This window comes from Pan troglodytes, chromosome 7 (assembly GCF_028858775.2).
Source record: "Pan troglodytes isolate AG18354 chromosome 7, NHGRI_mPanTro3-v2.0_pri, whole genome shotgun sequence".
In the NCBI taxonomy this organism is placed as follows: Eukaryota; Metazoa; Chordata; class Mammalia; order Primates; family Hominidae; genus Pan; species Pan troglodytes.
Window position 1 is genome coordinate 113,090,610 of NC_072405.2, and position 21,397 is coordinate 113,112,006.

Below are 21,397 nucleotides of genomic sequence, written 5' to 3' on the forward strand. Positions count from 1 at the left end.
GGATTCAAGCGATTTTTGTGCCTCAGCCTCCCGAGTAGCCGGGATTACAGGTGTGCGCCACCATGACCAGCTAAGTTTTATATTTTTAGTAGAGATGGGGTTTCCACCATATTGGCCAGGCTGGTCTCGAACTCCTGACCTTGTGATCCACCTGGCTCTGCCTCCCAAAGTGCTGGGATTATAGGCGTGAGCCACCACGCCCGGCCAGTTTTAAGATTTTTAAAAGCTGAAAACCACCTACAACTTCATGACCATCTGCTCATTTCCAGACTAACTGCAATTATCTACCAACAAAAATAAAACTATAAACTTTATAACTTACCTCCAGAGGGAAATTTATCATTTTCAACAACTTTCTTTGCTATGATATTAACTGCGAGTGTAAATGCAGAAGACACATAGTAGCTTCCGGGTTCTGAAATTATCTTAACACCAGATCCTTCAGGAAAGTAGATATCCAACAGAGGGCTGATAACATGATTAACCTATGGATTTTAAATGCCACAGTATGGTTTCAATATTGGATTAGATAATTCGCAATATTCAGAGATTGATATTAACAAAATTTTCTAGGAAAATGAAGCAGTTCCAATCACAGATCATGAACCTTAGCAACTTTGTAGTTATCTCCAAGCAATTAATTAGGCATGCTTTCAAGTCAGTTTATTTTGTAACTATCAGAATGGCATTAATTTTAAAAATAGCTCTAATAACAAATACCCACTGGTATTTGTTTTTGTTTTTTTTTAAGTCATTTTTCTATACTTGATCACTAAAAACAGAAGTAAAATTTTCAAATCATAGTTTCTAGATATCACAGAAGGAAGGAGGGCAGAGCAGGAAGGTGAGAAACAGGTGTGACGTGTATCTGGCCTAAATGCTAAAGTTGGCTGGGAGTGGTGGCTCACGCCTATAACCCCAAAACTTTGGGAGGCTGGGGCAGGAGGATCACTTGGGGACAGGAGGATCATTTGAGGCCAGGAGTTCCGAGACCAGCCTGGGCAATATAGAAAGACTCAATTTTTTTTTTTTTTTTTTTAAAGTCCCAGCTACTTGGGAGGTTGAAGCGGGAGGATCGCTTGAGCCCAGGAGTTGGAAGCTATAGTGAGCTATAATTGCGCCACTCCACTCCAGCCTGGGCAACACAGGAAGACTTTAAAAAAAAAAAAAGGTAGTAGTGAAGTTTTCTAAGTATTAAATCATTTGTGCCATTAAGTACAGAAACACAACTGAAATAGAAAATGTTTTATGATAATGTTCAAAGAATTCTATCAAACTTTTCAAAGTTAGCTAGGTCTACTAACTGCCTATTCCTTTTCTAAGAACATAATTTTAAAGAGATGTTATAGGGTTTAGTTTCTGCTATTGTAAAAATCCTGCTCTACACATCCACCACTTAAGTAACAAAGAAAGCAATTATTCTGTTAATGTCATCTACTGAAAAGTTTACCTCTTCCAATTGAAATTCAGTTCCCGTGAATCCTCCACCAATGTCTAACATGTTCATCGTAAAGCCAATTTCTCCCTAGAGATGGAAAAAAAAATATTTAAATGTTTTTCCAAATTGTAATGGATATGAGAACATTTTTAAACCCCCTCCTAGGGAGGTAAATATCTGTTCTGATCTTTAGTACAGCAAATTCTTGGTTTTTTACTGATAGAAACACATTATTCAATGTTAGGTATGCTGTCTCTTTGATTTTATTTGTACTCTCTTCTAGACTTATGCAAGTAAATTACTATTTCACTCCTTTACCTGCTTAAAAGGTGTGACTGACAGAGCTCTGAATGCTTATATAATAAAAATGAGGTGTGTGTCACGTTGAATGTAGTCAGAGTAATTCACACAGGCAGAAAACAATACTTAGTCTTTAACTTAACATCCTGGCTAAAATAAAATATCAAAATAACTTAAAGAAAGAACTTACAGCCATGTCAAACACACATCGAGCATCAGATAGAGCATGTACATATACTTGAGATTCTTTGCAAGCACTCGAAACATGAAATCTGAAACACATAGAATAATAAATTTAAAGGAGCAGAAAGTTGTAGAGACACCTCCTGTAATTTCTTTCAACTGTCATTCATCATATTCATACCATTAAGTATCCCCATTAACTTTGCCAAATATTTAAAGTATTAGAAGCATTAGCTTCTAATTACCCAAAAGTTACAGTACCAGCTTTATAGAAAAGGCAATGCCAAGATAAAACTGTAATTCTATAAACAAAAATTCTTAACAATAAGTCAATTATCAGTACTGTTCCACGGTTATACAATAAGGTGTGCTTTTATGTATATGTGGCACTTTTATGTTTATATAGTGAAGTAACAAGCACTACCGAATCGTATCACATTCAGTTGAGCATAAAACTGAACTGATTACCCAACCAAATACAAAAATGTGTCTGTTGTGAAATAAATACAAATGAACATTAATCAAGCTGAGTAACAGCATTACTATTATTCACTAGTATTACTAGTGATAAAGTTTCAGAATAGAATACTTCCTGATTGTGGCAGTGGTCACACAAGTACTAAAATCCATAGAACTGTACCCGTACAGTCCATTCTTCTTTTCCCTTCATCTATTCGAGATAGTACTTCATTAATTTTTATGTCGACTTAAAACTTAAAACTAGACTGACATGGAATGTTATCTATTGTGTAAGGCACAGCATGATCCCATTCTTTGTTTAAAAGACTACCACCTATTTATGTACAAAGTAGTATAGAAAGATACACAACAAGGCCAGGCACAGAGGCTCACATCTGTAATCCCACCACTTTGGGAGGCCAAGGCAGGAAGATTGCTTGAGCCAGGAGTTTGAGGCTGCAGTGAGCCATGATCGTGCCACTGCACTCCAGCATGGGAGACAGAATGAGATACTATCTCAAAAAATAAATAATAAAATTAAAGAAAGATACACAATACATCTTTGTGAGTGTTTGAAAAAGCAAGACCTTTTTACTTTGGTAAAAGTAGCAATGGGCTGGCAAACAACATCTAGGGCTTAGTGTTACTATGCCTGTAATTAGTTCTGAGGCTATTATCAAGTCTTTGAACCTCTTGGAGTCTCGGTTTCCTCACATATAAAATTAAAAGGCTAAAGCAAAGTCTAATTTATTGAAGTTCCCCAGAGTAATCGTTAAAAGGACAAAAGTCTGACACTTTTATTTTCATTAAGAATTCTAGCAAATCCCCTCCCTCCAATTTAAAAGGCGGCGATTTAAGTTACTCTGCACTAACCGAATCAAAATATTATTTGCTATTCTTTTTATTGTGGGGAAGGAGGTACAGTTGCAAAACAGTATGAAAAGGGACAAGGCATATTTAAGTTGTTTTGCCTAAACTAAGAAGAAAACACATATATGTGTGTTAAAAGACTAGAAAAAATTGCATCTTAGATTTCATGCAAATAAAGTCTTAAATCAATAACCAGAAAGACAGGTTACCACCATAAAATGTTCACAGCTTTTAAAGTTTAAAACAAATACTCACTTAACCCCAATTATTTGGACATCAAGTTCCTTAGCACATTCCAAGAGATGCCTACAGTTCTTCAGGGTAGTGCCAAACTTCATGTTACCCTCTTCACCTCCAATATTATCTTCTGTTGCAATATGTAGTAAGACCCTAAGAGAAGGGGAGATGATTGGGGCAGAGTTGGTTTACATCATCATCAGCACATGTGAAGCCTGAAGATTGTAGGAAGTGTGTTGATTATGTTGCCAGTGCTCCCAAATCCAGCGACGGATGAATCAAGTGAACCTAATGAAAAACAATCCTGTATAGAGAAAAAACTAGCAATTAGGGCCTAAAGCATGAAGCTTACAAGGATGGGATTTTGGAAAATGCAGCAAGTTAAGACTCTGTTGTAGCATCAAGAGTTGGTTGGGCTCTGTAATGAAAGACGACATTACTTTCAAATGAAGTCCATCAGTCCATAAATCCACCTACGAAGACTAAATTGAATAGCAATGCCATCATTGTCTTTCAATAAAAATATCAGGGCTTTAAATGTCTTCAAATTTCTTTGATTGTGCTAACTAGCTAAACCTCCATGGTTACTGCAAACATTCTTCCTACTAACATTGTTACATCCCAGCAGGTTTCTAACTGGAAAAAAATAGGAAGCATTTTTTAAATTTTTTTTTTCTTTTTTTTCTGAGATGGAGTTTCACTCTGTCGCCCAGGCTGGAGTGCAGTGGCGCAATTTCAGCTCACTGCAACCTCCGCCTCATGAGAGTGCCTCCTGAGTTCAAGCAATTCTCCTGCCTCAGCCTCCCAAAGTAGCTGGAAATACAAGGGTGCACCACCACGCCCAGCTAATTTTTTTTTATTTTTAGTGGAGACAGGGTTTCACCATGTTGGCCAGGCTGGTCTCAAACTCCTGACTTCAAGTGATCCACCCGCCTCGGCCTCCCCAAGTGCTGGGATTACAGGCATGAGCTACTGCGCCCAACCCAGAAAGCTTTTTAAAAAATTATTTTATGTGTTTAAACAGCAGCCTTCTAGTCTACTGATTCAAATCTATTTGGTATTTCCTTCCAAACCATGGCAACCAAGACAAGATGACTAAAACTGATTAAATTTCTTTAATTTCAGGAGCTGAGTAATTACAAACTGCTAGAAGTTGAAAATATACAAATTCTTTTTGTGTAACTGTTTTCCTATGGATGTATTAATTACATAAACTAAGAAGGTTAATAATATGGCCATGAAAATACAGCTATGGCCCTAATTTGATAATCAGAGGACAAGATTGATGAAAGCAAAAATTATTCTAAGGTTAGAATCAGCTCCATCAAGAAGATGCCAGTCCACAATCTAACATACTAAAACATCACAAATCACAGCTTGTCTTCAGAGGATCACAGAACAATATTTTTTAGAAAAACAAGTGGTTCCCTAGAATTTTCCCAACAAGGCTTTTATCCACACAAAGATTTACCAGAGTAATCAATGCTGTCAGGATATCTTAAGTACACCATTAAAGTCAGTATGAAAATTATGGACATACAAAGAAAATATAGATAGAATTCATTTCCGGAAACACACATAACTCATTAAAAAGTAAGCCAACAACTGCATAATTCAATATGCTTTTAGTATATTCTTAAGCCCTCTCGATATACCAGTTTGTGAAAACATAAAATTTGCCTTAAATCTTTTTGCTTTTAAAAAAGTAAACCTTTTTATGAGGGAGTCTTGCTCTGTTGCCCAGGCTGGAGTGCAGTGGCTCGATCTTGGCTCACTGCAGCCTCCGGCTCCTGGGTTCAAGGGATTCTCTTGCCTCAGCTTCCCAAGTAGCTGGGATTACAGGCGCAGGCCACCTTGACCTTAAATGATCCACCAGCCTCAGTCTCCTAAAGTGCTGGGATTACAGGTGTGAGCCACTGCACCCAGCCTTTAAAAAGTAAACTTTCTAATCAAGAAAAAAAAATTCTCTGGATACATGAAGATGCAAGTAAAAAATTAAACTTCATGTTCAAAAATAAAAGTATTAGCCTTAAAAACAAAACCCCCCAAATCTATGGACTAGGCTTCGAAGACACTGTCAGTAGAGATGACCATTCAAGAACTATGGCCTAGGGTAGATTAAATCCTCAGCTAAACAGGAAAAAATGCTGACCAAAGTTTATCCTGTTCCTAACGTTATCAAACATCAAACAAAGTTATAGAAATAATGAAAATACAGCCATGGCCCTAATTTGATTATCACACCAACTATCAAGGATTCCTTGAAGATTATAAGATCATATCCCCAAACTGCTCTTATTTTCTTTAATTCCAATTCCACATGAAGGATCAGAGGTAGAGAGCCAATAAAATGTTACTAGTGTTTCCCACAGAGGCCCTTTAAATAAGTTATAATTATGATACACATCATTGCCCTACCACAAATGCTCCTTTCTTCCCAGACAAAAGACAAACCCAACCCTCTAAGTGCTAAATAATATTTTCAAGTACTTAGTTTTATACTTACTTGGCATTTGGGTGATTACGTGCAATTTTCTTCAATTCAATTTCATTGTCACATGTCAGGATATTCACTCCAACTTTTGCTGCATACTTTATCTGAGACACTTGCTTGCAAGGACTTATGTAAATAATGTTTTCTGGAGGTACACCCAACTCTTGCACTAAAGCCATTTCATTCTGTGAAAATGAGGTTAAAGTGAGAATACATAATGTCACAGTTCATATTCTGGTAATGCTTCCTCTAATACTATTACCCCCACCCCTTTTAAAACCAGGGTCTCACTCTTTGTATTCCAGGCTGAAGTGCAATAGCACAATCATAGCTCAATGCAGCCTCCATCTCTGGGGCTGCTCAAGTGATCCTCCTGCCTCAGCCTCCCAAAGTGCTACGAGTACAGGTATGAGTCACTGTGCCTAGCCAAACCAATATTTTTATTTAAAAACATAAATAAATAAAAAGTGAGACGAGGTCTCACTATGTTGCCCAGGCTGATCCTAAACTCCTGGCTCAAGCAACTCTCACCTCAGCCTCTCAAAGTGGTGGGATTACAGGTGTTAGCCATCGCTCCTGGCCTAAACATTACTAAAAAGAAGCACCAAAGAAATCTCAGAGTTCAGATATCTGCTGTAGTTTGGTCTAGAAGTAGCTCTAGCCTAAGAATGAGGAACAAATTAAAGTTTTCAATTAATAAAGATAAAACATTTCAAAGGCTCATTACACTGAAACTTCCCTTTCATTGGTGCACTTGAAAAGCTTGTAATTTTCCAACATGAGGCTGGAGATTTAAACAATTATTTCGAAACTCCATCCAAAAGTCAAACTTCCTTGCATTTGTTCTCTAACCGCTGTAACTACATTAAGTTAAATTATTCAATGTTTCAGTTTAGTTAAAAAATGAAAAATACTTACTTTACTGGAACAAGCAAATCCAGTTCCAAGAGCTGCCAAAATCTCAAGTACAGCTGGAGCAGAGTTGCACTTCACTGTGTAGAATGGCTTTATCTGAGCCACTACATTCTGCCATTGACTGTGTTTCTTCACAATCTTTCCAAGATCTCCCACAAAAAATGCATTTTTCCCTGTCTATTATGGTTATAAAAAAAAAAGACACATATGAACAAAAAACCATTGAAAATCAAATATCAAAATAGGAAAGAACACCTCTTTTCCTCCACAAATATATGGGTCAAGACATATATTTACATACAGTAATACATTTAAAGCTTGTTAACTAGATTTAGTAAACATTAAAAGAGACTCTGAATACATTTGTTCTTTCTTCTTATATTTGATTACTTTTGCTGTGCTACACTAGCATATAAAATATTCTCCCCTTTGAGATAAAAAAACTATTATCAATTACAGTGACAAAAGTCAGAATGAAACTGCCTTGATTTTACTTTTTGGCAGTTGAAGGAAGGGAACCTATTTTCTCCCATGCTTCCCCCACTGTTTAAAATACTTTGGCAGTTCAGGATATAATTTCCTAATACAGTAAGTAGAATCAGAAATGCTAAATAAAACAAGCTATATATCGCCATTAAAACTGCACCTTAAGACAACATGGTAAAATAAGAGACCATCTTCACTGGGAAACCTCTTATTTTATTACTTTTTCAAGAGTTGAGGTCTTGCTCTGTAGCAACAGACTGGAGGGCAGTGGTGCAATCATAGCTTACTACCGCCTCCAACTCCTGGAGCTCAAGCGATCCTCCCATGTTAGGCCTCCCAAAGTGCTGGGATTACAGGTGTGAGCCACCGTGACCAACCAGGAAACCATTTTTAAAAAGACAAGGTTGTTAGTCTGCACATGGAGATGTCAAAATTAGATTTTAAAAGTACATAAGTCTACCAAATATCAGATAAGCCTGAATAAGAATAATCTTCCTTAAAGTTGTGGCTATTCTAGGACTAGAGAGATGACTTATGCAGTTGGACAGAACATATATTACTCAGTGTTAGATAGCAGGCAAAAAAAATCTTATTTAGGACATACAACATCCAAATACTGTTTGAGAATCCATGAAGACAATGTTACTGTTTTCAACTCTTTAATTCACAGTATTTGAAAATGTCATTAGAATATAGTGCCCAACTGATATAAATGCAAAACGCACATTATGTGCAGCAGAATTTTAACAGTTGTATTAAGTTATCCATCCTCCCAAGATATGATATCTATGATATTCCGGAGACACAAAGTTTATATTTAATTTGGGAAAAAATAAGGTATTTACGGGAACCACCAAGAGAAATGGGATGAAACAACAAGGTATTCAGCTTCCTTTCTTAGGCATGATGTGAGTCTGGAAAATTCTCAGTAGGCAACGAAAAACAAATTTAGGGAGCAGGGAAGCCTTGTATTTAATGAATATTCAACAAAATTAAGCAGGCTTGGGCAAACAATAGGACCATGAAAAGGGAAATAAGTTAGGAGGTCACTATAATGACATGTGCAAAGACGGATAGATAGTGGGAATGGAGGAGATGAATACCAGGACGTTATGAAGGCAAGACCAAGGTTAAATAAGAGAGGACAGACAAAAGGTGGACTGAATGACTTACAGAACACAGAAGTGTCACCCCAGAGCCAGAAAAGAATGGGGTTGAGGAGTAATCCTCATTGAATGCTACCAAACGTGGGTTAATTTAGATGTGGGATGGAAGGAATATTTCAAAGATTATATCTGACCCCCAAAAAGTGTTGCAAAAAGTCAGAAGAATAAAGTTAAGTGATAAAAATGATCATCAGAATTTGACTAGGAGCTTCCCAGTGGCAACTGAAGAATGGCTTGGCAGAAATTGGTTGACCAATATGACAAGTTTCATGACCAATATGTCAAGTTTTAACAAGTTGAATGGCAGAGGAAGACAAAGGGATTTTTGCTAGGATGAGGGGAAGATGAACACGTCTGTAGACTTAAGGTCAAGAGAAGGAGAAAATTTTGGATATTCAATTACTGAACACCGGTAACATGAAAACAATTATCTAACAAGTTTGGTTGAATACAGGAAATTTCCTCCAATAAAGAAAGATTGTATCAGTTAAGTCTAATATATATATATATAAAAAAAAGACCAGGCTGGGCGCGGTGGCTCACGCCTGTAATCCCAGCACTTTGGGAGGCCAAGGTGGGTGGATCACCTGAGGTCAGGAGTTTGAGACCAGACTGGTCAACACGGTGAAACCCTGTCTCTACTAAAAATACAAAAATCAGCTGGGCCTGGTGCCGGGCGCCTGTAATCCCAGCTACTTGGGAGGCTAAGGCAGGAGAATCGCTTGAACCAGGGAGGCCGAGGTTGTAGTGAGTTGAGATCGCACCACTGCGCTCCAGCCTGGGCAACAAGAGTGAAACTTCGTCTCAAAGAGAAAAAAAAAAGAAAATCACCTTAAGTAGCACTGAGTATATGATTCTGCAGAAGTTGACTCCTAGAGCAGCAGAGAGTAAGTACTCAGGATAAATTATCAAATTCTCAATGAACATACACAACCAAAATTATCTGAAAGTAAATTAATATCCACTGAAGAATACAACTGAGACCAGGCACAGTGGCTCACGCCTGTTATTCCAACACTCTGGGAGGCCGAGGCGGGCAGATCACATGTTGGTCAGGCGTTCAATACCAGCCTGGCCAACATGGCAAAACCCCATCTACTAAAAATACAAAAACTTAGGCCAGGCGCAGTGGCTCACGCCTGTAATCCCAGCCCTTTGGGAGGCCAAGGTGGGCGGATCACCTCAGGTCAGGAGTTCGAGACCAGCCTGGCCAACATGGTGAAACCCCACCTCTACTAAAAATACAAAAAATTAGCTGGGCATGGTGGCGGGCACCTGTAATCCCAGCTACTTGGGAGGCTGAGGCAGGAGAATCGCTTGAACGTGGGAGGCGGAGGTTGCAGTGAGCCGAGATACTGCCATTGCCCTCCAGCCTGGGATACAGAGGGAGACTCCATCTCAAAACAAAAAAAAAACCACTTAGCTGGGCATGGTGGCACAGACCTGTAATCCCAGCTACTCAGGAGGCTGAGGCATAAAGATCCTAAATCAATTGCTTGAACGCAGGAGGCAGAGGTCACAGTGAGCTGAGATCGTGCCACTGAACTCCAGCCTGGGCAACAGTGTAAGAATCCATCTCAAACAAGCAAGCAAAAAAAAAGAATTGAGGCTGGGCGCGGTGGCTCGTGCCTGTAATCCCAGCACTTCAGGAGGCTGAGGTGGGTAGATCACCTGAGGTCAGGAGTTCAAGACCAGCATGGCGAAACCTCGTCTCTACTAAAATACAAAAATTAGCCGGGTGTGGTGGTGTGCGCCTGTAATTCTAGCTAATTCAGGAGGCTGAGAGAGAACTGCTTGAGCCCAGGAGGCGAGGGTTGCACGTGAGCCAAGATCACGCCACTGCACTCCAGCCTGGGCGACAGCGTGAGACTCGTCTCCAAAAAAAAAAAAAAGAAAAGAAAATTGACAAAAATGAGTAAGAAGCCATGTACTGATTAGAAGGTTGGCTGGCATCACATCAACAGAATAAACAGAACATATGTGGGTGCCAGATGCTAAAAGGCATAGAAGGTAAAGGGCCATAGGGAGGATTTTTAAATAATGTGGATTGGAAAGAAAAATGGATCACTACTCAAGGGGAGTGGGTGTGGGGGAGGAAGGTCAAGTTAAATCAGATAGCATATGAACCAAGTACTTTTGATCAGATTACCATCTTGGAAATTAAAAAGCACTCATGTTTCAGAGCTTGGAAAATGACAAACACTGTATTTGAGAAATGGCACTTACCAGGGTATGTTCATAAACATAGTTATCAATAACATTTCCAAGGTTTGTTCCTTCATCCAACAGGCCAACGGAGTAGTTTGCATCATCAATAAATCCTTTCATCTCAGCCGTATTCCACAAAGCCGAAAGTCATAAACCAGGAAAGACAAGAGACGGGCCACCAAGCCTATGTCTGGGTCCTTAGAATATGCAACAAACTGTCAAAATATAAGTTATATAAAAGTCTGTATTATTTCAATAGACATAATGTACGAGTCAATGAAAGTGTGCTAAGTGCCTAATTTAGTGAGGAATTTATGCAATTTTACAATTTCAGAAACATCACATTATTAATTTCCTTTAACGCCCATTTAAAAAAGCAAATACATGAATTAAAATACATTTACCCAAAAAGGTCAATATAATTTGAAGGGGTAACTCACATATATACACAATATATTACAAGCCTATATGGTCACCTTACTTACAGAGTTGCAGACGCAATCTGTATTATTATCTTGTTTTGCGTTCCTATAACACACATAATTTTACCCATTTTAAGAGTAAAGAAAGCTAGTGAAATAAGTATCTGCATCCAAGAAATCAAAATACCAGTCTCAACTTCCAATATACTGTCAGCCACGTAATAGCACTGCCAGGTAATTGCAGATAAATGTCTTATAAATAAAAGTCCTGGCCGGGCATGGTGGCCCATGCCTGTAATCCCAGCACTTTGAGAGGCCCAGGCCGGTAGATTGCATGAGCCTAGGAGTTTGAGACCGGCCTGGACAACATAGCAAGACTCCGTCTCTCCTAAAAAAAAAAAAAAATTCCCAAATAGGTGAAAGTAATAAAAATGGGTGAGAGTGGAGGGTGGCTTGAGGGAACAATCTGAAGCTTTGATACAGACTGCCTAAGCCTTACCTTAAGCTAAAATAGTACTAGCTATATCAAGTTAGCAATGTTATGAGGTGAGTCGCTTTGGTGAAATCACTGGACTAGGAGTCAGAAGACCTGGTCCTGGCTATATCATTTAGGAGAATCTACATCAATGTCTCTAAACCTCAGTTAACTACCTTAATTATTTCTTCAACAGGTTGTTGTAAAAAAAAAAAAATCATAGAGCATATAAATTAAAAACATCTGTTTCAGTGCTGGCTAGAATAGAGCTAAAATTGTCAATTACCAGAAATGCAAAAATAACACAATTAGAAACTACATTTGTAAATTAGGTATCTGTACATCCTGAGCCAGTTACTAAGTAATCTGATTTTTAAAAAGGCTTTAGGCTAAATCCTATCCCTCTCCACTCAAATCAATAAAATAAACCTGCCCACTCCCCCGGAGCACTCGTTGTCCTAAGGCAGCACATACTATACTGACATAAAGGTTTATCTTCTTTGTTGAACTTCACTGGTCCTTAGGTTACTTTAGGAAATAACTTCGACATAAATGAGATAAAACAGGTCCACCAGACAGGATACTACTCAATATCTGGTACTAATTTCTGGTTGCCACATTAATAATGGCCATTGACCAGCTGTCTGGGCAGCCTATTTTAAAACCTGCACATCCTTTCCTGTGTCCTTGATTCCTCCCACCACCCCCCTCCACCCTCCCTAATGCCCCAAACTAGAGTTCACCCTTGGGTGATGGCCACTGTCCTGAAAGTATACTCCATTTCGATGGTTCTTAAAAGTGTCAGCATTTTGGCTGCACCAAAACAGTCCTTAATAAGCTGTATTAGTCAAATTTCATGAAATACAAATACTCAGTTTTAACTTTTCAAACACTAACAGCTTCATTTCCAAGAAGCCAACTACATTCAGTTCAACTCATCAGATCTTTCATGCCATATAGCACAGACTGAAAAGTTTAGGATGTTTTTATTTTACCAAGTTAATTGAGGCCTATCTAAATAGACCTAATACCTGTGCAGTGACGTCAAATCACAGCCTGCACATTCTCTAAGATTGTTATAACAGGACTGCTGTAAATCTGTGCCCAGAAAATAGACATTTTAGGCTAAGAATACATGTTTATTTTAAGCAATTTAAAGCACCAATTTTGGGGGGATATTCAACTGAGCACTAAGAACAATTAAAAAAATAAAGGTCACTCATTTAAAAAGATAAATATAAGAAAATAAGGTAGAAACTTCCTGTTAACATCACTAACCTTTTTGGCATAGCAGCCAGTTTTCATTTATCTTACTATTAATAAATGAAAAAATACAAAATCAAGACTTTTGGCCTAAATAAAATACTTCGAAATGGAAAAAAAAATAAGTAAATTGTGTCCTCACTTTATGTCAATAGCTTCTTGCAAACTGTGTCTTTTAAGTAAAAGAGGTAAAACGAAACCATTTTTTTTCTTAACATTATAATGAAATGTTATTTGAGGGCTTGCTGTCTATGTCTTTTTGCTTAAAGTCGCAGTTTCCAAGAACCTACTGATGATGTTCAATGAGGACTTAATTGTATCTCAGTTGCTGTTGCTAAGTCTCTGGGCATAGTCTAATATATATGTAGTATTTAGTATTTACTTGAAAACCTTTGGTTATTGATTATAAACGACAACACACAACTGCTGCCAAATACAGAAGGTCTAGCTTTTAAGTCAGGATAAGATAAACCTCCATTTCCTACAACCATAGTGTTCTTAGGAAGGGTAATTTTCGTTTAACAGTCAGGATCCTCAGTACTTATAAAAACATCAGGCCCACTGGATTAACTCTTACTGGCTGACTGCCTACATTCTTCAGAGCTTCTGCTACAGTTGTATGATGATATGGATAAAGATATTTTTTCCCAAATATTTTCAAACCATATAATTTCATAGGTTCAACTCTGACTGCCTGCTAAGCTAGCTTAAATCTAACAGTAAACATGTTTATAGCAGTCTCCCAGCCTAAGTGTTCCATCTATTCAATATTAATTCTCTTAACCGTTAAAACCACAATGACGGTTATTATCTCCATTTATATACTGAGGAATAGAATAATTAAGTAGGTTAGCTCTAGAGATACTAATGATCAAACTACATTTAAAACAATATGAAAACCTTGCTTCCCCAGCACCCATAAAACACAGGACTCCTTTTTTTTTGGGAAATCCAACACAGTTCTCAGTCTCTTTAAAAGAACTTTATCATATCCACATAATCAACTAACCCCTTTCAGACATATGAACACTCATACTTGTTGAAAAATGCTAAGTTTATTCACACTGGTATAAAAACATTATCACGCCTACTCACAGCCTTTCTTCATATGATGTCCCTTTTGCAGCAAATCCCCAACTCCACCCCAGGCAACCACTGACCAGCTTCTTGTCACTATAAATTAGACTTTTATAGAAGCTAAATAATTTTAAACATCAACTGAAGGCTAAACCAAAACAGCTGACATATAGTGGCATTATCAATATAAATAAAAATAGTGAAAAAACATGACCTCCTCTAAAGGAAAGATAAAATGTTTGTGGAGTTGACTATTCATCTTTGAAATGGAACTGTTACTTCAGAAGTAACAGCAGAGTTGTTAACCACGTCCCAGCTGAGTGACAAAATCATTCTGTTGCAAAAATGAAATAAAATTCATTTGCTATATTGGCAGTACTTGACAAAATGGATTAAGGATCACCTGAATCCACAGATGTAGTACATTAACATTTGTTTTCTTTCGTTATACAGAGAACTACAATAAAGTAGTTGATTGAACCCAATACTTTGGGAAGCTGAGGCAAGATTTTGTGAGGCCAGAAGTTTGAGATCAGCCTGAGCAATATAGGGAGAACCCATCTCTTAAAAAAAAAAAAAAACCAATAAAGCTCTAATGGAGGTTTATTTTCTTTGATGCTCTCTTGAAGGCTTTGAGATTGCTGTAAATTCCTAGCCCAGAATAGGTACTCAGAAACAAATGGACAAAAGACTTCACAACAAACAGTGGGGAGTTCTTAAACTTAGGGGTGGTGGTAATGAACTCCCTGGAAGTGTATTGAAAAAGTAGCTCAATTTTTCCCGTTTTTTTTTTTTTTTTTTTTTTTTTGAGAAAAGGTCTCACTCTTGTCACCCAGACTGGAGTGCAGTGGCATCACAGCCCACCGAAGCCTCAACCACTCAGGCGATCCTCCCACCACAGCCTTCAGTCCCACCTCCACTCAGTCAGTCCCTGTAGCTGAGACTACAGGCACATGCCATCATGTCCAGCTAATTTTTTATTTTTTGTAGAAAACTCTTTGTTCATAGTGTCTCACTATGTTGCCCCAGGCTGGTCTCAAGCTCCTGGCCTCAAGCATCCTCCCACCATGGCCTCCCAAAGTGTTGCAATTACCGGCATGAGCCACTCTGTCCAGCTCTTTCACATTCTTAAAAGAAGCCCGTAACTTTGATATGCAAGCAATCCAGATGTATAGTCATGCGTTGCATAACAACATTTTTAACAAGGACAGATCAAATATATGAAGGTGGTCTCATAATACCATATTTTTACTGTACCTTTTCTATGTTTAGATACACAGATACTTACCAGTGTGTTACAACTGTCAACAGTATTCAGTACAGTAACTCAGTATACAGGATGGTAGCCTAGGAGCAGTAAGCTACACCATACAGCTTGGGTGTGTCGTAGGCTGTACTATCTAGGTTTCTGTATGTACACTATGATGTTCAAACAACCACAATGTCACCTAACGACACATTTCTCAGAATCTATCTCTGTCATTAAGCTACCCATGCCTGTGAATGCAAAGCTCAACTATCAGCTACTGTTAAAGACTAAAAGGCCAAAAAAAAAAAAAAAAGAGCCAATTCCTCAAAAGAATCTGTACAACACAAACATCTGCAGCAACAAGTTTTCTTTTTTTGTTTTTCTCTTTATGGAGAATGGGGTCTCACTATATTGGCCAGGCTAGTCTCTAATTCTTGGGCTCAAGCTATCCTCCTGTCTCTGCCTCTCTTAAGTGCTGATATTACCAGTGTGAACCACTATGCCTGGTCAAATTTTCTAATATATCTTGAGGCAACAAACTCTTTGTTCAAATGAAATGCCACTTGGAAACCCAGTATTTCCAACTGAAAAGGGACAAGTAGGTGGGTGAGGTAGGTTGCTTGAGTCTTTCATATGTTGTGCCCCAATCTCACTGAAAGAGTCCTAAAAAAGCAGCTCAAATCATAACTCTGGGATCACTGCTTGCAGTTTTCTTAATATATTAGCAAAAATAGTTTACAGTTCCATTGTTAAAAAAAGAAAGGTTTATGTTGTGACATTTATGCCTTACTGAAAGCACTAAGAAATATTTTGCCAAAACGTTTTCAGGAGGTATTAAAGTTAATTGGCGACAATATGTCAAACCAAAAGTCTTAAGACACAGCATGTTCTAGGGAGCAAGCATGAAAATAAGTGTGCATGTGTCGGGGGTGAGCAGTTTATACCTTACTCCAGATTCACTAAGTTAATCTACCTCAATCTTCAACACCACAGGGGGCTGGGCACAGTGTAATCCCAGCACTCTGGGAGGCCGAGGCAGGCAGATCACGAGGTTGAGATCGAGACCATCCTGGCCAACATGGTGAAACTTGTCTCTACTAAAAATATAAAAATTAGCTGGGTGTGGTGATGCACACCTGTAGTCCCAGGTACTCAGGAGGATGAGGCAGGAGAATCGCTTGAACCCAGGAGACGGAGGTTACAGTGAGCTGAGACTGTGCCACAGCACTCCAGCCTGGTGACAGAGCAAGACTCCATCTCAAAACAAAAACAAGAAACAAAAACCCCCGCACAGGGACTCTTTCCAGGACGTCTCCATACCCTCCACTAAGAATGCAGACTCAAACCAAGGTGATGTATCAAGTATCTCCTTGCAATTCTGAGTGGAAATAATTCCCAAAAGAAACTGTACCACTTCTTCTGGCTTACAGATCAGAAACAGGACTGATTTACTGGCTGCAACACATTCTGGTGCTATTAGACCTTGAACTAATTATATTAAACTTGAAAAAAAAACTACTCCATGTAAATCTTAGATTCTCTTCATTAGAACTGAACAGCAAATCTAGCTCTGATGTCTAGTATTATCAATAGACACTAGAAAGTATTCTCTATTCACAAGCACTTTTAAGCTATTTTCAACCACCTTATTAACATACGGTTGAGAAAGCTCAGGTTATTTTACACTAATACAGTAGCGTATAACCACAATACTACTTTTATTAATAATTTCCTCTTAGACTCATAACTGAGAAGAAAAAATATGTAACATCCCTTATTCACACCTTCATATTGGTGTTTTTTTTAATACATTTTTCCATGAAGAGCTGCCAAAAGAAACAAAAGGCTCCAAAGAACCACACACTGCTCCCTGGAGCCTTTCATGAGGCTGCTGAGTCCTCATGTTCATCGACAGGGTAGCTCCAAGAGTAGTGGCTGCAGGAGCTGGGCACTTGCCTTGTTACACACCTGCTACAAAGGCTTCTACAGTTGATTGTACTTCAGAAGAAACTGATACATCTCTCAAATAATCACAAGATAATTCTGGCAGCAACAGCCCACTTGACACCAAGCTGGATGAATATGAGTCTTGGATTTCTGAAGTGAAGACCTCCCTGGAAGTAGAACAGGGAGAGCTGAAAGGTTGAGAATACTGTTTCAGAGATACCTAAGCAGGAAACCCAACCTTAATACATCAACCGTTTTTCTAAAAGGATTTTTACTCATTAAAAATGAGAAAAGATATTCTGAAATTTACACTATTACTGTTACTCTGAAGATGCCTAGGTGCATTTCTACTTTTATTTTTACATAGGCATTTGATGACTTAGCACCCAGCTCACAGCTTTAAAAATATACAATGTTGCTTAAGTCCCCTCTGCATTCTACCTACAACAGAAAATGTTACTTACCACATAGAATACCTTTAAAAGTAATTGACCAGAAGAGCACTAGAAGCTTCTAAAGAATGACATCTACCATAGATGTGAGACCTTGAGTAGGTCTGAAACACTACAAAAGAATTCCAGGAAGCTATATACTGAAACTGGTAGGAAATCCTATAAATTTAGTGATCATAAGATCAGGTAAACTTCTGCCACCCTGGACCCCAAAATAAGTGATAGACAATAACAACAGCCTACATTGAGTACTCAGGATAAATCAGGACAAGGCTTGCTTCAATAAGAAAGCCAGTAATCACAATGCATACCCCTAAACTTATTTTTCAGGTGATGAGGTTGAAAAAACTGAGTAACCTTAGAGGAAGAAGACTAAAGGTGACTGCTAAAGATTTATTTTAAAAGAGAAGAAGAAGAATGAATAGGAAATATATAAGGGGGCAAAAAATCCCAAAGGTTATAAGCCCAACAGGCTAAGTTTGAAGTGCCTGTGTAAGGACTGCCCAATGAACTGCCTCACCATAAATATTAAAATGTAGCTTAATGAGAAAACAAAATACACAATTCTCACAGCAATATTATTTTTGCATGTGGAATTAACACAATTAGACTCCCTTAAAAATGTCTTGACTATTCAATGTGAAGACTAAATTTTTTTTCTGGAGAAAATGTGTGTGTACTAAAGTGTGTGTGTACCTGCACTCAAGTGAAATATTTATATCCCTTTTGGCAACTAAGATGTGATAACATTAAAGATAACTATTACAATACAACATGAAGTACATAATCATATTAATTTCAAGTTTTCTAGCTTTCCTGATTACAATTAAGCATAGGGAATAATCCTTTAAAGAGACACACTATTTTGGTTACCTTAAGGCAGAGCTCATTGCCTGCCTGTCCACTACTCACCCAAGGAAAACATATAGAATACATGTGCAATACAGTAATTGCAACCAAGACCAAGTTAAGCAGGTTATTAAGAAATCAGACGCTGGCCGGACATGGTGGCTCACGCCTGTAATCCCAGCACTTTGGGAGGCTGACGCGGGTGGATCATGAGATCAGGAGTTCCAGACCAGCCTGGCCAAGATGGTGAAACCCTGTCTCTACTAAAAATACAAAAATTAGCTGGGCGCGGTGGTGGGCACCTGTAATCCCAGCTACTTGGGAGGCTGAGGCAGGAGAATCGCTTGAACCTGGGAGGTGGAGGTTGCAGTGGGCCAAGATCACGCCACTGCCCTGGGTGACAGAGCAAGACTGTCTCAAAAAACAAAAAAAAGAAAGAAATAAGATGCAATATCTCAGAGGCCCCTGTACATCTCCCTTAGAATTTGTTTAGACCTTCTCTAATCATCATTCCTTTGTTACTTAATGGTTTTATTCTTCTATGTGACCCTAAAACAGTGTTGGGCAATGTGGTACTTTACATTTTAGTACTAGAGTCCTTATTCCACTGACTGGCAGTTTAAGTAGCACTGATCTAGGGACTACAGTCTATACCTGGGACTGGAACTGCTAGATTGTTAGTGGCAAACAGTTTTCAAGTCTTTTGCTCATTTTCTTGTTTTTGCCTTTTATTTATCTGAAGGAGCTCTTCATGAATTTAGGATAGCAAACCTCTCATTAGGAGTATTATTTTTGGGGTGATTGTTTTGTCAGAATTTCCATGTTGAACATACCAGGATAACCCCATCCTATCTTTGGTCATGCCAAATATAACATGTTCATGCTGAACCTACATGAGCTAAGAAGATACCATACTTGTTTAGGAGATCTTTGCAAACTGGGCATCAGAGGATCCTTGCAGTAAAGAGCAAGAAGCAGATAAAAAGTAATCTGAAGTCAACATAAAGCTCATACTGCCAAGCACGGTGGCTCACGCCTGTAATCCCAGCACTTTGGGAGGCTGAGGAGGGCAGATCACCTGAGGTCAGGAGTTCGAGACCAGCCTGACCAACATGGCGAAACCTTGTCTCTACTAAAAATACAAAATTAGCTGGGCATGGTGGTGTGTGCCTGTAATTCCAGCTACTTGGGAGGCTGAGGCAGGAGAATTGCTTGAACTAAGGAGGCAGAAGTTGCAGTGAGACTGAACCACTGCACTCCAGCCTGGGCAACAAAGGCAAAACTCCATCTCAAAAAAAATAGTAAAAAAAAAATTTTTTAATACAAAAATTAGCAGGGCGTGGTGGCATGCACACCGTGGCTGGACCTCATGATGGCTGGCTATGGCCTGGGCAGGTTGAACCTGACTATCCTAATCCCTGTAACCCAGTATGCTACACAGTATTTTCTACTCATGCATAATGTAAAAAACAGTGGATTAACGAAAAGGAAAGCTAAATATCTGCTTTAGTTAACTTGTGACAAATTGCTTGATTTGACTGGGCATGGATGTCCCTGGAATGGAGGAAGGACAAAATATCTGTGCTCCCTGGGGCCTCACCAGTATGTAAGCACTTCAACTTGGAAGAGTCTCCTTAGGCTTATCTGAACAATGGCCAGTTTAGAACAGTAGCCTGCCATATACTAGATTTTAAGGTTTACAAGCCTTTTTCATATATGCAATATCTCATTTATTCTAATGGAAGTTAAATATCGCAAAAGGGATTGGTTTACCTGGGGTGGGGTGTGGGGAGACCCAAACTGGAAAACTCTGAAACAAGATCAGGTTGGGTGAAGACTGTGATGGAACACACAGATTGGTAGTCAGTATTAATTTTCTCAGCTAAACTAACCTCTGTAATAAATGCAAAAGCCATTTATCCCGTTTAAAAACTGGTCTATGGTCGGGCGCAGTGGCGCATGCCTGTAATCCTAGAACTTTGGGAGGCCAAGGAAGGCGGATCACGGGGTCAGGAGTTCGAGACAAGTCTGACCAATATGGTGAAACCCTGTCTCTACTAGAAATACAAAATTAGTCGGGCATGGTGGCGCATGCCTATAATACCAGCTACTCAGGACGCTGAGGCAGGAGAATTGATGGAACCCGGGAGGTGGAGTTTGCAGTGAGCTGAAATCGCGCCACTGCACTCTAGCCTGGGCAACAAGAGCGAAACTTCGTCTCAAAAAAGAAAGAAAAAACTGGTCTACGTTGCTTTCCAATCTTTTTGACCTTCCTAAAAAAAATGCTAAATTTGCTCAAAGCAAGAAATACCATGTCTCTAAAACCTTGTTTATCCATTAATATGCTAGTATTCACATTGTGCTTTTACAGAATATTTTTCTGCTACTTTACACAAGCATTGACACACCATTGACTCTACTTTATGTATGCCAAGGGGATATACAGACTGTGTATTTCAACGATAGTGGTTTTACTCATCTTTTTGGTCAAAGAGTATCAACCGCCATTAATGAATGTTCTGTTACATTTGCTCATATCACAGTATCCTTAAAGTACCAAATATCATCTGTGAGAAATTAAATCGGGGGGTGGGGGGAGAAAAGAAAAAAAAGTACCAAATATCAAAACTGAAATTTTCCCCTTTCTCTGCAGTCAGGGTCAACAACCTCCCTTTCCCTTGAGACAGTCTTGCACTGTCTCCTAGTCTACAGTGCGGTGGCACCATCTTGGCTCACTGCAACCTCCGCCTCCTGGGTTCAAGCAGGCCTCAGCCTCCCTAGTAGCTGGGATTACATGCGTGCACCACCATGCCCAACTAATTTATTTTTGTATTTTTAGTAGAGACAAGGTTTCACCATATTGGCCAGGCTGGTCTCAAACTCCTGACTTCAGATGATCTGCCGGCC

The 21,397-nt window shown here is 38.8% G+C and overlaps 1 protein-coding gene and 1 pseudogene across 9 annotated transcripts in view; one reads left to right on the plus strand and one right to left on the minus strand.

The window, feature by feature from the left end:
* Positions 1–21,397, plus strand: part of LOC104007709 (collagen alpha-1(I) chain-like) — a 62,379-nt pseudogene that overhangs the window by 26,908 nt on the left and 14,074 nt on the right.
* The window catches only part of AZIN1 (antizyme inhibitor 1), a 37,738-nt gene that overhangs the window by 6,323 nt on the left and 10,018 nt on the right, over positions 1–21,397 (minus strand). For 2 of the 9 annotated variants that reach the window (XM_054656397.2, NM_001280403.2), the window contains exons 3-10: positions 17,211–17,356; positions 10,775–10,971; positions 6,900–7,073; positions 5,994–6,166; positions 3,506–3,640; positions 1,929–2,010; positions 1,451–1,525; positions 323–485 (exon numbers count right to left, since the gene is read on the minus strand). In XM_054656397.2, coding sequence (XP_054512372.1) covers positions 323–485; positions 1,451–1,525; positions 1,929–2,010; positions 3,506–3,640; positions 5,994–6,166; positions 6,900–7,073; positions 10,775–10,876 — 904 coding nt within the window. In that variant the 5' untranslated portion in view covers positions 10,877–10,971; positions 17,211–17,356. Of the gene's footprint in view, positions 1–322; positions 486–1,450; positions 1,526–1,928; positions 2,011–3,505; positions 3,792–5,993; positions 6,167–6,899; positions 7,074–10,774; positions 10,972–17,198; positions 17,357–21,397 lie in introns of all 9 variants that reach the window. The other 7 variants (XM_054656398.2, XM_016958909.3, XM_016958910.3 and 4 more) reach the window with 5 other exon arrangements.